Source organism: Lipomyces doorenjongii, assembly GCF_038497915.1.
Source record: "Lipomyces doorenjongii strain NRRL Y-27504 unplaced genomic scaffold V1508scaffold_148, whole genome shotgun sequence".
NCBI classification, from domain to species: Eukaryota; Fungi; Ascomycota; class Lipomycetes; order Lipomycetales; family Lipomycetaceae; genus Lipomyces; species Lipomyces doorenjongii.
In genome coordinates, this window is record NW_027118215.1 from 1 (window position 1) to 21,478 (window position 21,478).

At 47.5% G+C, this 21,478-nt stretch overlaps 8 protein-coding genes across 8 annotated transcripts; 2 read left to right on the forward strand and 6 right to left on the reverse strand.

Moving 5' to 3' along the window:
• Positions 1–1,695: 1,695 nt before the first annotated feature.
• On the reverse strand, positions 1,696–3,000 carry V1508DRAFT_393655 (chaperonin 10-like protein). The gene is made up of 2 exons (XM_066937975.1): positions 2,918–3,000; positions 1,696–2,860 (listed from the first exon to the last, which is right to left on the reverse strand). The coding sequence occupies exons 1-2, from the start codon at positions 2,990–2,992 to the stop codon at positions 1,856–1,858; spliced, it is 1,080 nt and encodes a 359-aa protein (XP_066792294.1). The 5' UTR covers positions 2,993–3,000; the 3' UTR covers positions 1,696–1,855.
• Positions 3,001–4,040: 1,040 nt separating this feature from the next.
• V1508DRAFT_442751 (NADP-dependent oxidoreductase domain-containing protein) lies at positions 4,041–5,187 on the forward strand (the record flags this gene model as incomplete). Its single annotated transcript, XM_066942350.1, has 5 exons — positions 4,041–4,051; positions 4,103–4,196; positions 4,267–4,308; positions 4,361–4,522; positions 4,579–5,187. The coding sequence occupies 5 exons, from the start codon at positions 4,041–4,043 to the stop codon at positions 5,185–5,187; spliced, it is 918 nt and encodes a 305-aa protein (XP_066792295.1).
• A 681-nt stretch (positions 5,188–5,868) lies between these two features.
• V1508DRAFT_442752 (uncharacterized protein) lies at positions 5,869–6,650 on the reverse strand (the record flags this gene model as incomplete). Its single annotated transcript, XM_066942351.1, has 3 exons — positions 6,499–6,650; positions 6,302–6,467; positions 5,869–6,264 (listed from the first exon to the last, which is right to left on the reverse strand). Exons 1-3 carry the CDS (start codon positions 6,576–6,578, stop codon positions 5,869–5,871), a joined length of 642 nt encoding a protein of 213 aa, XP_066792296.1. The 5' UTR covers positions 6,579–6,650.
• Positions 6,651–7,571: 921 nt separating this feature from the next.
• V1508DRAFT_428235 (general substrate transporter) lies at positions 7,572–9,521 on the reverse strand. Its single transcript, XM_066941777.1, has 2 exons — positions 9,042–9,521; positions 7,572–8,992 (listed from the first exon to the last, which is right to left on the reverse strand). The coding sequence occupies exons 1-2, from the start codon at positions 9,287–9,289 to the stop codon at positions 7,690–7,692; spliced, it is 1,551 nt and encodes a 516-aa protein (XP_066792297.1). The 5' UTR covers positions 9,290–9,521; the 3' UTR covers positions 7,572–7,689.
• Positions 9,522–10,841: 1,320 nt separating this feature from the next.
• Positions 10,842–11,135, reverse strand: V1508DRAFT_400914 (uncharacterized protein; the record flags this gene model as incomplete). The annotated part of the gene is made up of 1 exon (XM_066938377.1): positions 10,842–11,135. One exon carries the CDS (start codon positions 11,133–11,135, stop codon positions 10,842–10,844), a length of 294 nt encoding a protein of 97 aa, XP_066792298.1.
• A 643-nt stretch (positions 11,136–11,778) lies between these two features.
• V1508DRAFT_428237 (Six-hairpin glycosidase-like protein) lies at positions 11,779–13,400 on the forward strand. The gene is made up of 3 exons (XM_066941778.1): positions 11,779–11,963; positions 12,017–12,897; positions 12,948–13,400. Exons 1-3 carry the CDS (start codon positions 11,910–11,912, stop codon positions 13,282–13,284), a joined length of 1,272 nt encoding a protein of 423 aa, XP_066792299.1. The 5' UTR covers positions 11,779–11,909; the 3' UTR covers positions 13,285–13,400.
• A 3,041-nt stretch (positions 13,401–16,441) lies between these two features.
• On the reverse strand, positions 16,442–19,415 carry V1508DRAFT_61478 (fungal-specific transcription factor domain-containing protein). Its single transcript, XM_066942979.1, has 4 exons — positions 19,211–19,415; positions 19,084–19,154; positions 17,248–19,035; positions 16,442–17,195 (listed from the first exon to the last, which is right to left on the reverse strand). Exons 1-4 carry the CDS (start codon positions 19,312–19,314, stop codon positions 16,594–16,596), a joined length of 2,565 nt encoding a protein of 854 aa, XP_066792300.1. The 5' UTR covers positions 19,315–19,415; the 3' UTR covers positions 16,442–16,593.
• Positions 19,416–19,716: 301 nt separating this feature from the next.
• On the reverse strand, positions 19,717–20,935 carry V1508DRAFT_428243 (uncharacterized protein). Its single transcript, XM_066941779.1, has one exon. It carries the CDS (start codon positions 20,828–20,830, stop codon positions 19,796–19,798), a length of 1,035 nt encoding a protein of 344 aa, XP_066792301.1. The 5' UTR covers positions 20,831–20,935; the 3' UTR covers positions 19,717–19,795.
• Positions 20,936–21,478: the final 543 nt, after the last annotated feature.

A 21,478-nucleotide genomic window follows, 5' to 3' on the forward strand; every position in this document is an offset into this window, starting at 1 on the left:
ATATTCTGTCTCTTTGCATTGGTATAGGCCGTCTCCCATGCTTCGATCCAAGTGTCAACCTGTGATGACTTAGGAGATCGTAGAGCCTGACGATATTTTGTTTTTGCTTCTATTTTGCTGGCCATGTCCGTTGGAGCGACTCTCTTTCGTAAGGCTTGAAGTATATCATATACTGTTGCTTTATCCTCGACATGAAGAAGGTAGGATCTAGATATCGTGGCCAGAATGTGGCTTGCTAAGGTCGTCCAAAGCCTTTTTGGATTCTCTATACCGTTGTCGATCATAAGCATAGTCTTTCTGCAAGATGCTATATCGTGAGATCTCTGAATCATCAAGGTCCATGATATTTCCAGCAGATTCGTTGACAGCATTAATCGACGGCTTTTTTGGATCCAGGAGCTTGGCTACATCCTGTGGAGCTTTTTCTGGGTCAATATATTCCCAAATACCATTCGTCTTCGCCTGAGTCTTAATAACGATCATCCATTCGTCCCAGTCACCGGGTCCAGCGAGAATGATCTGTGAAGACCTCGTGGCAATAGCCATTTCGATTGTATCAAGCAGTAAAAATAGAGAGGATAGCGGAATTAGTCGATTCGTTCAAAGTCTCAGATTCTTTTCGACGCAATTGATCGAAATATATCCTTATTTTTGAGGAATTGGCGCTAAACAGGGCTCATAACTATCAACAACGGACATATATATTATTGCCTATATCCCCTAAAGCAGAGAGGAGAGAAGAACCATTTATATAAATGGGGGTCTGCCCCTGAACGCAACAACGCATCAAAAGAACCAAAATAAACTTCTACTAAAATAACCACTAAGCGTCTCCATAATATCCACGTGTACGTAACAGTTAGGCACATTAAACTTGCAGTGTCCCGTGTTAGGTGCGCTGAGAGGCTGCATTCCACCAGGGATTGCGGACATTGGACCGCATCTTAGTATCCTTTTCAACCAGCGGATGCTCATTCCTGGCCATGGAGTGTCGATTATTGTCTTTAGAGAAATTGGTAGATGATGTCAGTGTCGTTGCTAATGATATTGGAGTAAGCCGGGGGCCCCAGGGCCACACAAATCCATCCTATCAATTGATAGTCGTACTTGCATATTAGAATACTTAATCCGTAGCTTCGGTACAAGACCAAGCATCAGATGCATGCACTATCTTTGTTTCCGCATCAAGTCGCTTTTGCGGGGCCTATTGTTCGCCAAAATCGTATTCAACAAGGAGTGGACTATGGAAGGGGAGCTGAGACTCTGATCTCAATTGATGACCAGTCTCACGACTATTCTAGTCTATATATACACGAATAGCACCTCTAACCGAGATGACAAACTAAACTCAGAACTCCCCGCTCGCCCACCAATGCCGCCGAATGAACCGGCTTCATTCGGCAATCCCAGAACACAGTAGAAAGGGGATCAGAGCTCATGACCTCGTGAAGAGGGGAAATACGGCAAAGCCGCTAACCAGATCGGGCAGGAAAGTGGAGAGTGGCCAACTCTTCACCAACCTAACTCTAGGATCAACCAATCTCCAGTGACCAGAAAAGCGGGGTAGCCCCAACTCGGAAGAAACCGACAGAGTCCCACCACACTGGAAGTGGGTTCAGGGTTGGGGTTCAGGGTGAACACTGGAAGTGGAGACTGATCTACCTCTGACACACCTTGTTTGTCTCTCACAGGATATGCAAACTGACTAATTGTGAAATTCTCCGCGATTGAGAAAGACTCTCGTCTGAAACGAAATTTGGAGATTAGACATATAGTCGAATGTGGAGTATGCGATATTTATAAAGTAAAGTTCTAGAACATTCTTGCACCTGCAGCCTAATCGAACTCCTCCAGCCTAATCGAACGCATTTTCATAATCAACAAGTGTTAATCGATACCTGACATCATTTTCGTGGCATCTTCTCAACGCAGTAGAACACCCTTCCTCACCAACTGGCAATGTTTCAACCCATGGCTTGATGCCCTTCTCCGCCGCCAAATTCAGCATATACAGTATTTCCTTTCGCGAAGCAATATGACTGAACCCGAAGAAAGCCGCGTTACGCATCATATTAAATGGGCGAATAGTGAACCCGTCGCCTTCGGGCAGGCCAACGTTGACGAATTTCCCATTGACATCGAGAAGCGAGAGGTAGTCGTCCAGATTGAAGTTCTTACTCGAATTGGCACAGTTGATGATCAGATCGAACGTCATAGTGTGAGGAGCAGTCCAGTCCTTTTCTTGTGTTGCGATATATCCATCCACGCCCAGCTTTAATGCATCTTCCCTTTTCGCGTTGGATCGAGAGATAGCCCAGATTTCTGCACCGAGAGCCTTGCCAAACAGGATTGCAAAATGTCCTATTCCACCAATTCCAACAACGCCAACTTTCTTGCCGGGGCACGCGCCATTGCGGTAGAGAGGCGAGAAAGCCGTAGCGCCAGCACACAACATTGGCGCAGCCGACGCCGTCTCCAACCCATCTGGAATCGGGAAGACGAAGTATTCATGCACACGCACATGCGAAGCATACCCACCTTGACTCACGAATCCACCCGGAAAAGTCGCGCCATATGTGTCAAGCTGGTGCTTGCAGTAAACCTCGTTGTCGCTCTTGCACTGCTTGCACTGCAAGCAAGCGAATGCCTGCGCACCGACACCGACACGATCGCCAAGCTTGAGACCGGTCGTGATCTTGTACCCGACGCGGACGACATTTCCGACAATTTCGTGTCCGACAACCAGCGGGTACGGGCACGCACCCCAGCCGCCTGTGACAGTATGAACATCTGAACCACAGACGCCGCAGGCGACGACTCTGATGTCGACATCGGTGTCCTCGAATGGACGAGGTGTATACTATCAGGCAATTAGCATCGTTCGCTCCTGATGGTGATACTGAAGAACAGTTCGAACCTCAGTGCGCACAGGTCTTGTCCAAGTATTGGCGGACTGAACGGCAAATCCCTGAAATGTATTTGGGTACACCATTGTGATGCTGTCTTTGTAGCATTCGTATTATCGACGAAAATGCCGGCCAATTCGTCACGAACCGGATTGGAAAAAAATTCCAGATTGTGAGCATGTCCTAAATATATTCACAAACGTGCTTTCATTGGCTGTTCATATTGCTAAAATTTGTGTCACAACGCAAGGCTCCTACTTGCTGGATATGGTTCCCATGCGGGCACCCGGCCGTTTGGTGGGCCGACGTCCGCGAAGAACTTCATTTATCATCTTCACGCAAGATTTCGTATCGAGTCTGGCGAAAATATTCCACATCCTTGCCCAATTACCTAGGGATGATATTCATCTGTGCTCCATTGAACATCAAATACGCAGAATCCGTGCTAAATGTGGCACTGGCCGAGTGCCAAAATTGAGTGCGACTGCGCACTGCACACTAGTTACAAATTGTCCTTCGCTGAAATATGCCTTGCAACAGCATGACTCCTATGCTCCCGTTCGCACATCATTTTGCGTTCATTCAGCTCTGCTAAATCGAAACCTGAGCAACGCAATAAGTTTATTCTTTTGGCACGGAACTATCTCTAATTAACTCGCCCTCATTGTTAGCGCAGTTTATGTTCTTCGTTATAGATAATGGGCACTGAAACTCATATATATAGACAAGAGCCATAATGCGAATGGCATTTATTTTGTAAGCGTCTATATAAAGTATTGATTTTTTTCCATAGGAGAATACACAGAAACCTGATTGTGTGCCCAAAGTTGTTCCCCGCGGTCGTGCTTTAGGCCTTGTTACAAACACGCGCTCGCGATCTACGTTGCCCGCACCGCTAAGCATCTTCGACTTCCGTTAATGCTGGATGAAAAAAATTCGCCAGCTTGTCAGATGATAACAGTATTGTCATTCGGAATGCACAGGAGGGCTAAGATCACACCTCCGTCGGGCGCGGAACCAGCTTGCTCCGCTCCGCCCGCGTGATGCTCGGCCGTCCCAAACTTTGTCCAACAGACATAAATCGTCTCAACCCCTTCGTGTACTCAGTCAGTATGCTAATCGCAGTGTTCTTACATGGCTACAGGGTAAGCTGTACAATACCATTGCACTCGAGTAGTACTTGATCTCTTTTATAGACGCGAGTTCACGCTTAATACTGGCGCAAAACTTCCAGCGGTGGGGCTTGGAACGTGGCAATCCTCAGAAGATGAGGTTTACAATGCCGTGATGGTATTTCCTTTCAGACGCTTTCTTCCCCTATATTAGATCACTAAGACATGACTCGTTGACCAATTGACAGACTGCGCTGCAGGCAGGATACAGACACATTGACAGTGCATTCGTAAGTTCAAGCCATCCTGTAGTTTACACGTTCCTAGTTGATCAGTCGGAAGGCCTATGGCAACGAGTCGGCGGTCGGCAGAGCACTCAAAGCCAGCGGGGTTCCACGCGAGGAAATCTTCTTGACAACAAAACTGTGGAGTACCTACCACACCCGCGTCGCCGAGGGTCTGGCTGCGAGTTTAAATAACCTAGGTGTGGACTATCTCGACCTCGTAAGCCGTCCTGTTTGTTATTTGTTATCCGTATGTCCTTTGAACTGACTGGATAGTACCTGATGCATTGGCCTGTTGCCATGAATCCCAATGGCAACCACCCGCTTTTCCCCACTCGTACCGATGGCTCCCGCGATCTAGTTTCAGGGAGTGAATGGGATTTCACCAAGACGTATTCGGATATGCAGAAGCTGTTGGACACGGGTAAAGTCAAGGCGATCGGTGTGTCCAATTTTTCCATTGTGAACCTCAAGGAGCTTCTCTCGGCTCCAACTACGACTATTGTTCCTGCAGTGAACCAAGTCGAGCTACATCCTTATAACCCGCAACCAGCCCTCATATCGTTCTGTGCTCAGAAAGGAGTGCATGTGACTGGATACTCCCCACTAGGTTCCACAGCAGCTCCGCTCCAGGAGGAGGCTATAATCCAGTCTATTGCATCTAAGACTGGAACCACGCCAGCTCAGGTTCTGATCTCTTGGGCTGTTGCAAGGGGAACATCTGTTGTCCCAAAATCAGTCACGCCAAATAGAATTGTAAGCAATTTCAATGACTTTGTATTGAGCAAGGCGGACGTTGCTGCTATCGACGAGATAAGCAAAGTAACACGCAGAAGAATGGTCACACCGAATTGGGGAGTTACTATTTTCCACGATGAGGAGTAGATAAAGGCTTGATCAGAGTATATATGTATTGCGGATATGGGACACTAAGAAATAGTTTGCAAGAATATTAGGTACGCCCAGAGAGACGACCTCGTAACCTAACATATGTCCCCGTGTTATCTATTTGAATGAATGGTCATATTAACATGTCTTTCGGGGGTGTCGAACAATTGACGAGCAACCTGACTGTGGCACGTCTTCGAGCTCCGTGATAGTGTCACTGGTCACTTTAGCAAATAATCTCCCTCGATCAAGCGGGCGCACCTCTCGAGAATAAAACAACACCAAAACGCACGGCTTCAGGCTTTCATATTCCTCTGGTGCCATTGAGGATGACGAGTATCGGAGCAGATGAATACACTTTTGCACGGCAGCGTTCAGAAATTGGCCTGCAATGGCCGCTATAAGTAGGAGCAATAGACAGCTACGTAGAACAAGCAGAGCATGGCTGTCACATTCACTTCCGCCATGGCAAGATGAATTATTCCATATGCTCTTTGAAAGCACGCTCCCCCATCGACCGTGTTTGATATACTCCAGACTGAAAAGCTACTGCAGAGTGCGTGATTATTACCATTGTCATACCGCTGACTGACATAGATACAAGCCTTGCCCAATGCCGCAACAAGCATGCCTAAGCATCCCTCTAAAGAGAACGTCCCAATGCAAGGAAACAGACTGTTAATCCTCTGCCACGACATTGCCGGATACCAAAAATTTACGTTCCGTGCAAAGCCGCCGACTAGCCGTGTCCAATTCTCGGGTCGAACCGTCGCCACCAAAGCTCCAATTTGTACCACCGAACCCGATACAGGTGGTCGCGGACTTTCCAGCAAATAAGTCGAAAAAAATTGTTTCCGCAGCATCGGCACACGGTCGAACATCTCCCATGACAGAACCCATGACAGAAGCTTCTCGGTCGCTGAAATACGTTTTGGCGGTATATTTGCGCCAAGGTCCCAATTGCTCGGTGACCCAACTCCAATTGAGACCATGTCCGTTGAGCGCCTGGTTGATATCTGCGGAGGTTGGGCTGTGCTTGGTGAAGCGCGGAGTCGACTTTTCGGTGCAGATCGCCTATTTCGGAACGAAGCTGCGAAATGGTCTGCAGTACGATATCCGTCTTCGATTTTCCCTCTATGTTATAGTTAGGGATAATCACACTGTGAACGACGTACACTCGGTGTTTCCCGATAAACACAATTTTCATGACTTTCCGCGCACAGGCTACGTGGATTCCGCCCATCGCAGCGCGTCTTTCGTATTCGGCATATCTCGCACTAAATTGCTATTACCAAAACTATCCAATACTGCTCGATGTTTGACTCGTCATTGACAAACACCTTATCACTCACCGCATGCGCCATTCGCCGCTGATGCCGTTCAACCATCGTCGGCGAGACTTAGGATTTAGAGCTATTTTTTGACATTAAGTTGGATCAGCTGGCGCAAAATATATTCGCAAGTCGTTAGATTATTCCTTTGCGATCGCTGTCGTGTCAACGATGTTATTAGGGGGATATGTCACGCCATTGCATTGTCATTGCATAGCGGTAGCGTCAAGTCAACAGGATTCGAACGTCAGGGTGTGGGTTACATCCCAATCGTGGAAGCGAAGCCATACACAATTCTAGTGCACAGATTTAGACTAAATTTGTAAAAATCTGTCATTCGGACCTCTGTGCGACTTTATACAGCGTAAAATTCGGCATAAGAACATAAGTTAGTGCCTCGTTCCAGCGATTAGAAAGTCGCATCCGCCCTAGGAGGTCGGACCAATGTCTTCTTTGTCACCGTTCTATGTTGCACTGGCTGGCCAATTTATACGTTGTAATGAAATCGTTTGCACATACAGGTATGTGCGACTGCAAGTGTCACAATTAAAATTTCAGGATACGTTGGCCATGCGCCGAAATCCTGCTACAAAGTGAATAGGTAAATTATCATAATAACATCCTGCTACACAATAAATTATCGATGTGGCAGTATATCAACTATAGTCGACAAAGTAGCGACCTGTTGATTATGTGATGTTTCTAGATTACACAGAGTCTGATTTTAGGCTGTAGTTCGTCTTGTTAAGTATACGTCGTGATGGAAGGCAAATCACTCTCCAAAAGCAATCAATATTTACGTTGAATTTAGCGGCCATTTGGAGTTTTGTAGTCATTTTACATTGACCAATCTGACAAGGAATTGCCAGAAAGGCACGCGACGTTCGGTAATCGTAAGACCTGTTGGCTCAATATCGTACTTGAAAAAGATACCAGGAGGATGAGACGGATTAACCTGCGACGTCGGCTGTTCAGTTCCAGCATATTGATTTGTCGCAACATGCCGACCGGTGCTCTAGTTACAGCGTTTAGGAATCCATGGCTGCGTATGGCGTTCATCAACCACTTTTTATTTAACAAATCCTGTGCATCGATACAGAGCATTCATATTATACAATCATCGATAGAGTACTAAGACCGTACAACCCGAGATGGGATCACGGCTCGGCTACGCAAGCCGAAGAATCCTCACATCTGTCCCCCCAGTCTGATGAGGCAGCATGTCGAGCCTATTTGGCTCATCCCGCCTACCTTTGAAAGACTTCCAAAGATGTTCACCATGCTCGAATACCTCGTCCATTTCCTCTAACGTGCGTAGCTTCGTCTCCGGCGCGCAAAACCACACATTAATGAACGCGCCAATGTCGAACGATCCAAACATGAAGAATATGCCCCGGTTGATGGTGCGGAGCAAAGGTGGAATGCCGAAGGCAAGTCCGAAATTGGTGAGCCAATTGCACGTCAGTGCAATTGAGACAGACTTCGCCCGGATGCGTAGGGGAACAATTTCTGGGGGATATATCCAAGATATCGGACCCCAGGATAAGGCGTAGGTTGCCGTGGCTAGGTAAGATCCTGCTTGTATCGAGCTAGCCACTGCGGGGCGGTCAATGATCACCCAATTATACGGCTGGTTCAAGATGGGGTTGGGCACGCCATACTTGCTGAATAATCCACCTATCAAGAAGAACCAGATGCTCATAACAATCGCGCCGACGAGGAGGCCTGGCCGGCGGCCCCATTTATCCGACCATAACACGGAGGGTATTGTCATGACCATTTTGATTATGTACTGGATAAGGACCGCGAAACGGGCATTCGGGACACCGGCGGACCGGAAGACATATACAGCATAATAATTCATCACATTCACACCTGTCAGCTGAGTCCATATCTGGATTCCCATCGAGAGGAAGACTCGATTGCGCAGCTTTTTTGAAATCAGCTCGCGGAATGAGCTTGATATTTCTTCCCGTTCATGACGGATTTGGTCTTCAATCTCCCTGTACTCTGCCAGTACAATGGGGTCATTAATGTCAGCTGTTTTCGAACGGAGGAATGCAAGGACCCTCAAGGCCTCGTCCCATCGGTCCTGGGTCGCGAGCCATCTCGGTGAGAAAGGGAACCAGAAGAGACCGATAAGTAGCAAGATAGCAGGGACAGTTTGAATAGCCCACGGTAGACGGAATGCCAAGTGAGAGTCCAGAAACGAATACCCGTATTCGATGGCGTACTGAATCAACATGCCCCAGGTAATGGCAAATTGTTGAAATGAGACGATTCGTCCTCGAATCTTTCGCGGCGAGATTTCTGACTGGTAAATGGGAACGAGCGTTGACGTCAATCCAATGCAAACACCGGCTACTGCTCGACCCGCAACCAACATACCGACGCCATTCGAGGCAGACTGGATCACAGACCCGACGCACCAGAAAATAGTACCGATCTGGATGGCGACCTTGCGTGATAACCTAGAGCCGTAAGCCTATGCTGTGCAATGTCAATAATTGCGGTATTAACTTGTCACCTAGAACACTGGACGACAGCGCGCCAACTAGTGAACCGGAAGCCATGGCGCCTGTGATGTAGCCCTGTCGTACCCCCAGTGGATTGTGATAGTAACTCTTGTACTGCTCAGTATCAATGATGCCAGAAATTGACGCAATCTCCAGCCCGAATAGCAGGCCGCCCAGTGACGCGAATAGTGAAATCGTGTAGACGTTGAGAACGTGGCACGTCGTAGATTTGGACTGGATGCGATGATCCATTGGTACTCATCGTGCAGAAGCAGTTGATGGCTTGGTGGATCGCTTGCCCAGGGTGGAATTTTTTGCTTCCCCAAAATTATCCTGGCGGCCTGGATGGTGTGGGCAGGCTGCGTATAGTCGCAATGCTAGAGGCGACAACTAGCGAATGATGTCGTTGTCACTCTCGTTAAAGTTAAATCTGGCAGGCGAAGTATAGACACGTGAATGTAGAGCACTGCCACATGGTTTCGCGTCCTCGTTGTCCCATAACATATAGCTGGCTGAGCGAGCCTGGCGCACTCTGAACCAAGGCTACTTTGTAGTACCACGGCAGGATTATTTAACGAACCCCTGACACTCGCGGTGTGCTCCATTCACACACCATTGGAATTATTGAATCCTTTCACTTCTGATAACTTTCGAGCCTTATGGTTGCAACCACGTCTCATGGAAGGATGCAACCCCAAAAGGGGTTGTGTAAGACCGCTCTGTCTATCATAAGAAGGTTTTGGAGGTTGGGATTGGATGGCAGGCTTCACTGGATTAATACTGTCTACCTAACTCATCTGTTACTAGTCTGTGATTCCTCCTTGATAATATTATACGTTGTGCTGAACATATTACAGACCTATGTCAGAGCGATGTCCACAGTAGTAACAGTGACGAGGCCGTATTTGCATCTCGTCGCTCCATCTATGCGGAAGTTGGCGAATTAAGCGGCGTCCACGAGGAGGATCGGGGAACCCTGAGGATCTACCTTGTTGTGGGTTAGGGTACAAAACGGCGCAAAATACGCGCGCATAATTCCCGTCAGTTCGGGTGGCAAGACTCGGTCGGGGGGTTTCCCAGTGTGGCAACCCGCATTAAATTTTAATATTTCTGATCGGGCAGGTTAGTACCTCATCTCTCCACATTCTGCTCCGGAGCTAAGGGATCAGGTTTGCGGCGAGAATCGTCACGCTGGTATCATGTAGCCACGGGATAATTCAGATTAGTAACCCAGCTCAGGCTATGGCAACTACTGGTTTTCTGAACTACTGGTTTCTGTGTGGAATCAGAGTGACCAACATAAGCGCAACCTTGTGGCTATGATGACATTACATCAAAAACTCATTTTGAGCTTCTACGAAGACTTCATGAATTGGTTTCACACTATATACTAGTATTCGGGCGACGTTAATCCGGGACAGCAAGTCACAGTCCTTATTGCTCAATTTTCACAAGGACACAGTGTGCAACTTGTCATGTAACCATATACGGCGATGCCGCCTTAGTGGGAGTCAACGCGGCGGCGTTGCAGCACCGTATCGACTTACTGAAACCGGATGTCGAACATTTCGATGGAAAAAAACAAAACGTATAGATGTATCATTTGTCATTTGAAAGCTACTGTTTGTCTACCTCTTTAATGTGAGAAATTGATATACGTAGTGGATATTGACTTGAAGAGGGACGTGCACTGTAGAAGGGAGGCTGAGAATTTTGGTCTCGATAATGACCAGTCTCACGACTATTCAAGTCTATTTATACACGAGCAACACCTCCATCTGAGCTGGCAACCTTGGGAGCGTAACTAGTGAGAGTGAACCACTTCGTCGCTGTATTTCTCGCCAACGGTCCGCAAGCCGATATTGACCAGCACGCGGAAAAATAACCAGTTGTTATTAACGATGTTAACTTCATTAATGACGTCAAAGTGCGTCCCCGTCGCAAGGAGATGTACGACTGACTTCTTGGGCAAATATTTCGGAAGCAGCGGGGCGAGTAATGCAGCGACAGCGTCGAGAAGGTCACATCGCGAAGTCAGGGGATTGTTGACCCAAGAGTTGTCGATCGAGTTGTCGATCGTAAGTGCCCCGTTCGTCATGCTGAGTAATTTGGGTCAACTATACAATTTCTCGAACAGATTCCAGAAAGCGGACACTATATTACATTAATTGCCGAAGGCTTCACTTCCCTATGAGGTGTTGTGGAAGGTTCCGACTGCGCCATACTGGTGTTCCGGGAATAGCATGTGGGGCGGCTGCGGCCCTGGTGTGCGGGCCACTCTCCGACGGTGCTCGTGTCAAACCCTGGCAGTGGTAAGCACAACCGCGCTCCGGACACCGTCCACATCTCCTCCTTGAGACGGTCGAGATCGTTTCAGGGTAGTAGAGCATTGTCGAAGACATTATTTCTCTAGGTGCGAGATTTCTGGTTCTGATGGTTATTGCTTCCAGGGAACAATGGAAGTCCACTACATTGTGCTACTGAAGATTTCCAAGGTAGTTCTGTCGAGATGACAACTGTGTGCTTCACAAGTACAGACGAGAAACATAGACATTTTACAGTTCTGGACTTTTGCATTGTAAATATGAGTTAGATATTTTTAATAAGTCAATATCTCCACGATCAATTCGACAATCACTTTCGCACACATTAGGTTAGGGTTGTCATTGTATGTGCGGTGTGCGGGCAGAATGTCGGACTGCGGGCGGATGTCAACGGCAAAACGGAGACCGACCGCCGATCCTCACGGTCACTCGACCAACCAAGCGAGTAGCTCACCGGATTTAACTGTCGCCAGGCAGCCCATGCCGGTCGCTTATATCTTAAGCCGGGATTTGCAGGACTTTTCAAATTACGTCCTACAGTATACAACATGACTGCAGAAAACAAAGTGAAATTAGAGCAGAATGTCGACTACATTCCTCCGGTTGGTTTTTGTTATATACATAGGAGTAGTTAGACAAATAGTGACAATAGTAGAACCTGGACACCACGTTGAGCGAATTATATGCACAAAATGCAATAGCGAAGATCTGGGGCATCGCACTTCCTGCACTCGCACTTCCATCTCCACCGACGAGAGTTCCAGACTACACGACAGTTGGTACAGCGACTTACGAATATGCCAGCTACGATTGGTGGACTTCCGGTTTTTTTCCTGGCAGCCTCGCGGTTCTTCTCGAGCGAGCGATCAAATATCCACATTGCTTCCCGTCGGCTGACGTCAATCCGACGAGGCTGGAATTAGCAACAAGATATTGGAGCGACGGCGTCCATTCGCAGGCCACTAGGGTCGACACTCACGATCTTGGGTTCATGATTCATTCCGCCATGCAGCCGTTGTACGACCTTACTGGCGACAAGCGAGCCTTTGGCACATTAGTCTCTGCGGCCCACGCACTCGTGAGCCGGTTCTCGGACAAGGTGGGATGTATCCGTAGTTGGGATAGTACCGTCAACAAGCGATATTCGTTCACAGATGCCAGCAAGGACTATCTCGTTATTGTTGATAACATGTGTAACCTTAATATGCTGTATTGGGTTGCGCAGGAGACGGGCGATAAAAGATTGGCCGAAATCGCAACTACACATGCTGAAACTACTTTGAAGAATCACCTGATGTATCCTAATTGGGCTTTTCATCATCTCTTAGTTTACGACGCCGAGACGGGAGTTGTCAAACATAAGCTGCAACATCAAGGATATGAGGACAACAGTGTCTGGAGTCGGGGTCAATCGTGGGGCCTCCTAGGATATGCTGAAACGTACGGGTGGACCCGTGATCAAAAGTTCCTGGATGCGGCTATCAATATTGGGGAGTACTTCCTCTCAAGGTTGCCAGAAGACGGCGTACCTCACTGGTGAGCTCTGTCCAGATTACATCCTGTGTAATGGTCTGTTAACTGAACAGGGACTTTGATGCTCCTCGACCGACGGTAAGAGATACTTCGGCAGCTATGATAGCTGCTAATGGATTTCTCGTGATTTACGAATATACACACGAGCGGAAATACCTAGACCGTGCACTATACCTCATCCGCAGCACAATCACGCTCTCGCTCTCGCCTAAGGCAAAGTTTTTGCCGGATGGCAGGGTCGACATTGGTGGCTTTGACACGATTTTGATGAACGCTACTATTAATAATAATGAGCATGCAACAAGACAGTTGGCGGATACCGGGTTGGTGTATGCAGATTACTACTTCTTGTTGGCAGGAAATCGGTTGTTGAAGTTGGGCGTATTTTAAGCATACTAGAACTAATTTAAGTAATTGATGAACTGTAGCAATAACGCCAAGGTTTAGGTTATTTTAGTCGTAATAATTTATTTGTGTTTATTTTTGCGGTAGGAACATCAAGATACTTAATATAAATACTTAATGTAAATTACGACTGGGATCCGCCGCTACACACCGACACATTGCCAATCTGCCGCTGCGGTAAACATTTATATTAATCAGACTATAGCTGAGATATTCTCCAAAGGTAAAACTCACTCAATATATATTATGAGAAACGGACGAATGTATAAATGGCCGTGGAATATAAAGCAACTTAAGAAAAAGGAAGACTAAGTCTGATCCCAATAACGACCAAGTGTCAACACTAATTCATGTCTACATCCTCCAACTGCGGTGACAACGCAAGAAACGGTCAACTCAGGATTTCCCCACTGGGCCCACCAAATACGCCGAATGAACTCTCCTCATTCGGCTATCAACCCAGAACCAAAGCAAACACAAGATCAGAGCTCATTGCTCATGCCCTTGTGAAATGGAGCTACACCAAAGCTGCTAACTGAGTCGGCAGGAAAATGAAAAGTGGCCGACCTCAACCTAACTCCAGACAATCCCCAGTGCCCCGAAAATGCAGTGTATCTCACCCCGGATGGAAACCGAGAAGGCGTCCCACCACACTGGCAGTGATCTACCTCTGAAGAAACTGATATCTCACGATATATTAGCACGAATATGAACAAAAATATGACGATAAGGCTTGATGTCATGAGAACGTAATACCTTGCATATATCCACCAAGTAAAATGTTGTTTGTGATGCGGGAAAATGAAGGGCATAATATTCTCCTATCAAGTCGTTCGAACCAACGTCCAAGTCAACATCAGCTAATTTGGTCAACCGAGAATATTACGTGAGCAGGGAGTAGTGCAATGGATGCACATCACTACGATGGGTGCACGAATGGCCATCGGCGTGATAATCTCTCCAAAGGTTGCCGAAACAGATGTTGGACTTAGCGAAAGTGACGTCGCGTGCAGCATTCCGGCTACTATTTTGCTCCGCATGGTCGACCGCAAGCGAGGATTAGGGAATGTAGGGCTCTGCCAAAACCCTGACGGCGGCCCGCAATTATGCCCGACCTCCACCGTCTCGATACGGCCCATAGGTCCAGCATCGTCACACTGATTCATGTCGTCACACTGATGCCCCACACTGGTCACCTCATCGCACTGGCCACTTTATCACACTGGTCGCCTCGCATTCCATCGAACATAGTCTTTCCGGGTGCAAGTTATCAATGGTTACGTACACGCGGTTCCAGACGTTGTCATCAGGCGACTTGTTGCCATGCATTCATGATCGGCAAATCCGGTCTAGGCAACGATTATCTATAACATAGACGGACGGCATATGGAAGCCGGTCGCCCGAATTGCGGGCTAGATCTCATAGGCGTTGGCACAGTGGTTGTGTCATGGACTTACAAGGACCATGTGGACGTTAGACCTGAGTTTCTAGACCAGAAGCTTGTGGCGAGTCACTTCCAATGCCAACGGACCGGAAACAGTACCATGATATTTATTATATGTTTTCAGATAATGGAGGTATTACATGAATGAATACATTAGATGAAGAGTTAGCTTTGCCGTGTAATGCCCGATGCCATTTGCATCAAGATTTTGAATTCAAAAGGGTCGGGAATTAAGAACCAAGAGGGCCAGGCGGTCGATTTCGCCGGCACTAACAACGGTGCTTTGTATGCATTACTGCCAGGAAATAATGGGAGTTCTAATTTGGTTGTAGCTAAGAGCACGTTTCCAGGCCTTTATAATTGGACTATTATTTGGCAAGAAGCGGGATATGATAGAAAGGACGGCGTTTTTAGTATTCGCCGATTAAGGGTACGGGAGATGGAGGTATCGCAATTCTCGACATAGCTATTTAATGTTATTCGTTTAGCTGATTTACTCAGTAACAGCTCACTCCTTGTACATTGATGCACTAATTCTCTCATATTAGGTAGGGCAGACGGTCTGGCTAGTCGTAGTTCCTATCATTTGTTGTGATATTGATTATATTGGAGCGCACAATAGCAAACAAAACATATATATGACTGCAGGTTCAAATGACCTCTATATAACCTTCTAGGCATTCCTCCCAATACCCAATTGCGTCACCCTTACATATTGCTAGAATATCCTACAATCTACGATCGTAGGCTAAAGTGTTCTACACATTTCCACATCATTCGCGGCACGGAAACGGACGAGAGTTTTGCGAATCGAGTGCCAAGCCTCGTCGAGCACAGGGGTTCTCGTACATGTCGGAATCTGCGAGGAGTACAGTGTCACTGATAGAATGTCCGAGCCAACCAAAATGATGAGTCAACCTCGAAGCTCTCGAATTTCGCTTACGTCGTGGTCACGTTGTGCCCGCCCGAGCTACTTGTATATTCGGTTACACGATGAGACACTGGTTAGTGTTGCTAGCATAAGGGAACCATCATAGCCGGAGGAACATGCGGCGGTGGAGGCGCCGAACGTATCTTTTCCTAATAAAACTCGACGGGCACTGGACTAATACCGTATTTCGCAGGGTCTGAAAATAAAACTTTGCTAGGAATACTGACGTGGTGTGTGAGTTGACCGTGAGTAACACAAGTAACCAGATTTACTCAATCGGTCCAGTTCGCCTGTTCCGCAGCACCCTGGTACTTATTGGCGCCACACTCGTGGTTTCGTTTTCTGCGCCTGTTTGTCTCCGTTCTCCTATAAAAGCGCGCGATTTCTTCAAGTTCAGGTTCTTTTGCGCGAAAGGCGCTTGCTGTCCCTGTACGCCTGCGAATATTGGCAATCGCAACAGCCCTACCAGAAGTCTGCAACAAGCCATCTCTTCGTGGGTCTGTGAAGCCTATCTTCGTCTGGGTATTTCGACGAATCTTCCCTCGTGCTACAAGCCCGCTTTTCAAAGGTTCAGGGTGATCGATGGTCTCTAGCAAGCCATACGAACTCCCATATTCAGCTACTTCAGATAAATTTTTCAACCTTAATTGAAGAAGAACAATTAACGAATATTGCTTTTAAGAGCCAAATGTGTAATTTTGTGGACCAAGGACTTTATCAGCGATGGATGACTACTACTTCAGACGAAGAATATAGATTGAGCATCCCCGAATCGACATAAACCATCTTATGAAATCAGACCCGCCCTGAAAAGAAAGAAACATAATGCAAATTGTACAATCCATATAACAAAGCGTCACCTAATAAATCCGAGTTTTCACGCCCATAAAGATTACTCCAATTCTATGACAATCAAAATCAATCAAGGTTCCCAAATGTCCAAACACGATCAAGCTCTAAAAATTGTGGGTCATCAAACCAAGCTCCAAAATCCCCCGGTTGCTGATCCAATGCTGACCCGCCGTTCTCCGGCGTATTCATACTGCCGGTCACTAGTTCAGACGGTCCAGTGTCAAAATTAACTGCAGAGTTCGCACTTTTGCTTGATTCCGATAGCGCAGCGATGTCGAGGTTCATGATATTCGACAGCATCGAGCGATCGGCTTGGAACGTGATAGGCAAAGGAGGTGAAGTCGATGTCACTAATAATTCTGGATATATAGCGTGAGTGGTTGGCTGGGCGTTCGCCTGTTGCGCGTATAAACCCGACGACCGGGCAGTGGCTACATTGTCACGGACCGAGTCGAGTGAATAAACTGGCTGTTGAATGTCTACCTTTTGGTATTCGTTAATGACCATTTGTGCCCGTGTGTTGATCAGCCCTCGTTGAAACTTGGACGCTAAGTTGTCAATAGGATCGTCAAAGTAAACTCCGTGCCATCGCCGGGCCATGTCGCCGAGCGAATCCACAATGAATTCAAATTCTGGAAGAAGAGATGTTTTCGTGAAGGATGAATGAGCTATTGGCGTTAGTAGACATAGTCGTTGCAGGGAGCGAAATCAAGTACGTACATAGAAGCATACGTCCGCACACCAACAGACAGAAGGCAAACTGAGGGTTTACTATTCCATGCATGACACCTAGATACCTTCGAGTCATATGGCAAATCTCCTTTGTAGCAGCAATACATGTCTCAGCCGAGCTCCGTTGTGAAGACTTCATAAAAACTACTTGCCACGATGCAATCGGATAGGCCACAAACTGATGCAACAATATTACGCTCGTGTTGTGTGTTATATGTGCAAGCGTGAGATTTTCGTCCATCAGCGCGTCGTTTTTGCGTTCATCATCCTTCTTGCGCATGTGTTTAACCTTAGCTTCACGCCATTGCGCAGGAAGATCAAATTTCCACTTTGCAAGCCGAAGATCGAGATCTTTAAAGCCAAATATCCATTCCTGGAGCTGAGTTATTGACTTTGGCGTCACATCCTGCTGCAAGAAAAATCTTGTAACTGTGCTTAGATACTCGGATGCCTCTACACAATACGAAAATCCTCCTAGGGCCGTCACCTCTTCCGAGTCATAATCAACAGTTAGCGACGACGGAGAAGGAAAGGTTTGAAGTCCAAAATACCGCGCCTTTGCTGGCTTATTTTCCGCCCATAGCTCACCGTTGGTCGGCAGTCGTCGCTGTACGTCCACCGCTGTTAAGCTGGGATTCCAGCCGGTTGATATACTGCAAAATCTATCTAGCAAAAACACATTCCAGAACACGCGTCGTCGTTCCTCTGACTCGATCCACGACTCAGACTTCTTTAAAAACGTCATTCGGGTCATAAATTTCTGAGCTTGCGCTACAAGGGGATCTGCTACGTTACTTGACGCAGATTCCTTTGCGTCTCCGTCGTCATCTTCGACGCTGAGTCGGAGGTGCTCGACAGTGCGTGTCATAGAATCGACGATAGCCCATGACCTTGGACCCTTGCCCCCGCCAATGGAGTCGAACGCGACGATGATTGAAGCTTGCAAATTCTCGACTGAATACGACTCTATGCTCTTGAGAATAACGTACTGACGGCAAGCCTGTACCAGTTTCTCCCTCACGCCCTTATCCTTCAGCCGTGCATCCCAAGAAAATCGGACAGTGGCAACCACTATGGCGTGCAGAATAACATCTAAGCACTGCTTTCCGTCTGGCCGCCTAAGTTGACCTTCAAACTTTTCGCGATGAAGAACTGGGATCCATGGGTGGCTGGTCTCGAAGTAAATACCAATTAAGGAACTCATGAGGTCATCCGGAGGAAGGTAGCTCTGCACTTCGCGAAACGTTGACAACATTTCCGTTAAACAGGACGTGCCATTTGTTGGCCGGTCTGTAAATCCATTTGTCATGTTGCTGATGGAGTGCTGCCTTGTCCGCTGATTAGTTGTCATGTGGTGTCCTCTACTGTTAAACTCAAGTAATTCACGGCCATTCATGGCCGGAATCGTTGGGTCCGACTCGTCTGACTGTGCTCCGGGTGAGAACGATCGATGACGTTTGCGACTGGGAAGTCCAAAATCGTGTCGTAATTCTTTAACTGCATTATCCAACGACGCCACCTTCCCGTTCGACAAAGATAACAATGCTTCCCCAGCACTATCAATATTATCACCACCTAGCTTCGCCACTAATTCCGGTACAGCCGAACTAGCAAGGGCAGTCAGGTTCTCCATCACTGGTGTGAATATCTGGCGAAGGATTAGACATTGGCCAAGGAACATCTTTTCTAGATTGTCTAGTCGTTCGGAGTGCGACTGCAAAACTCCTGCTTTCAGTTTTGGTTTCGACTTCAATTCATCGTATTCGCATGCAAGATCTATTTTCGTCAGTAGAAGGTAAACTGCCAGTGGCAAGAGTTACTCACTGTTCTTCGTGCATTGGAAACATGGCTGTGTTCGAGAACATCTCCGTTTTCGTTTTCGGCATGCGAGGCATCTAATAGTTGTTAATTTGGAGCGACCTCTTACTTTGACCAAGTCAAATAGACCCACGCTGGACCTTCAGTTGCTTCATGCCCGTCTTCCGTGTTCTCATGGCCGTCATCAATTGGATCGTCGTCGAGATTCCGTGAAGATACGCGAGTGGTGTCTTCCATTTGGACTAGTGCACTCCTAGAACCTAGAATGCTGCAAAATTATCCCCAATGTGGTGCCTGGAATGTGTAAATAGGTGGATGGAGTGGGCGCTAATAATTTTTGAATTTGGGTGTCGCGATCTCGACGGGTGGGAATGCGGGTCCCTACACAAAACCTTGAACGTGGACGCCGTACCCCAAACACTGGGCTTTATATATCCACTGTCGTTGCAAAGCTTCACATTATGAGGTATTAATATGTATCAGGCATAATAGTCGACTTGAATTGTTTTTTACGCCACAGGTGTTTGTACGTTAACATCAGGTTAATACAATAAAATGAAGTCGCGCGATGCACTGCTACGATCATACGTCTGTAAAAGAGTGAAGGTGAGGGTTTCTGAAGCAAATCAGTTGAATTATGGTAAGTACGACTAACACAGCCATAAAATTGCTTATGCTCTTAGTAATCTATATTTCCAGACGCCAATCCAATGAGTGCCTACAAACTCCTCTCAAAAGCAATCATCTGCTCAATATTCGAGGCCGATACTAGCTCACCCAGTGCCTTGACGTCCAAACGCCGCTTCAATGGCCGCCTGCTCCCACCGCCATATCCAAAGTACTTTTGCAACGCGATCTTTGCGCCGTCAGGTCGAAGGTTCGTCAGAACGTAGTCGGTCTGCGAAAGCTGCCTCTGAACCACCAGGGCCTGAGAGATCTTGCCTTCCGCGAATAAGTTGTATACTCGAACGAGAGTCTTGGGGACGATATTACCGGGACCAGAAATGACACCCGCGCCGCCGACGGACAGGGCCGGAACGAGGAAGTCAGCCAGACCAGCTATACACAAGTATCCTCCCTTGTCAACGGTCACGTCAGGGTTAAGAGGACCGACAGCTTCAACAGCGTTCGCTACACGAGCGAGCTTGCCACAGTTTCCACATGTGAACTTGGTTCCGATGATATTGGGATGGGCCGAGAGCTTGATCATGAGATCAGATGTCAAGTCGACACCGGCCGTCACGCCAGGATAGTTATATATGATTATGGGCAGTGGAGAGCCGTCTGCGACACCCGTGAAAAAATCCTCAATCATTTCGTCGTTGACAAACGCACGGTAGTATGACGGCGGCACTACGAGGATCGCGTCCGCGTCCGCGGCAGCTGCATCCTTAGCGAGAGCGACGGCGGCTTTAACGGATTGGGCGGTCACACCAGCGATGACAGCAACGTGCGCGAAACCGGCCTCGTCTAGTGCTTTGCGATGAGCTTGGTTGACAAGACTGCGCTCTTCTGGTGATAGCAAAACGCCTTCCCCATATGAGCCGAGAGTGACCACTGCAACGACTCCGGCTTCGGCGAGACGGACTGTGTGTGTGGCGATTGTGTCCACGTCAATCTCGTCGTTTTCAGTGTAGAATGTCAGTGTAGGGACCCAGACTCCAGGGACGAGTGGTCGCATTGGAGCCATTGGGGTTTCGTGTGAGTTCGAAATGCGGAATGACACAGAACATAAAGAGCGGCAGACGTGCATATATACAAAAGGTTCAGGAGCCTGGAAGCCATAAAACTGCTCCCCCACAAGACTGATGTTGTCGGAGATCGGGACATCTTGCGGCCACGCCACCCGCCGGCCAGGTCACCAGCAGCAATGAACCTCAACCTTAGCAGGGTTCACACAAAGTTGAACCTCAACCTTAGCAGGGCTCACACAAAGTTTCAGGGTTTTAAAACGAAATTCCTCATGAAGCTAGCGTCCGCACACAATTAGGAAAGGAGATTTATGGAAAGTCAACTATCATTCCTCTTTGGGACTAGCGTAGTTTGATTCGCGGTACTCGCACTGGGCCCTCAGTACCTCCAATTACCCGGAGCTAATTAAACGCGGGTAATACCGCGTACACCAAGCTGAACGCGACGCTCATTGATTTCATTACGACGTGAATATTCATCACACTATTCTCCCCAACACATTACACATATATACACGTCGCCTTCAAATGTCTGCCGAGGTTGTCCAAAGAACCACCGACCGCATCGAGAAAGTGAGGCGTAGGGGTGTATACGATTTGCGATTAATCGTTATCCGTATTCGTAAAGTCCAATACGATTACTATACGAGTACATGTAAAACTTGACGATTAACTATACGAGCGCTGAGGTTGGTTACTCGCAAAAAATC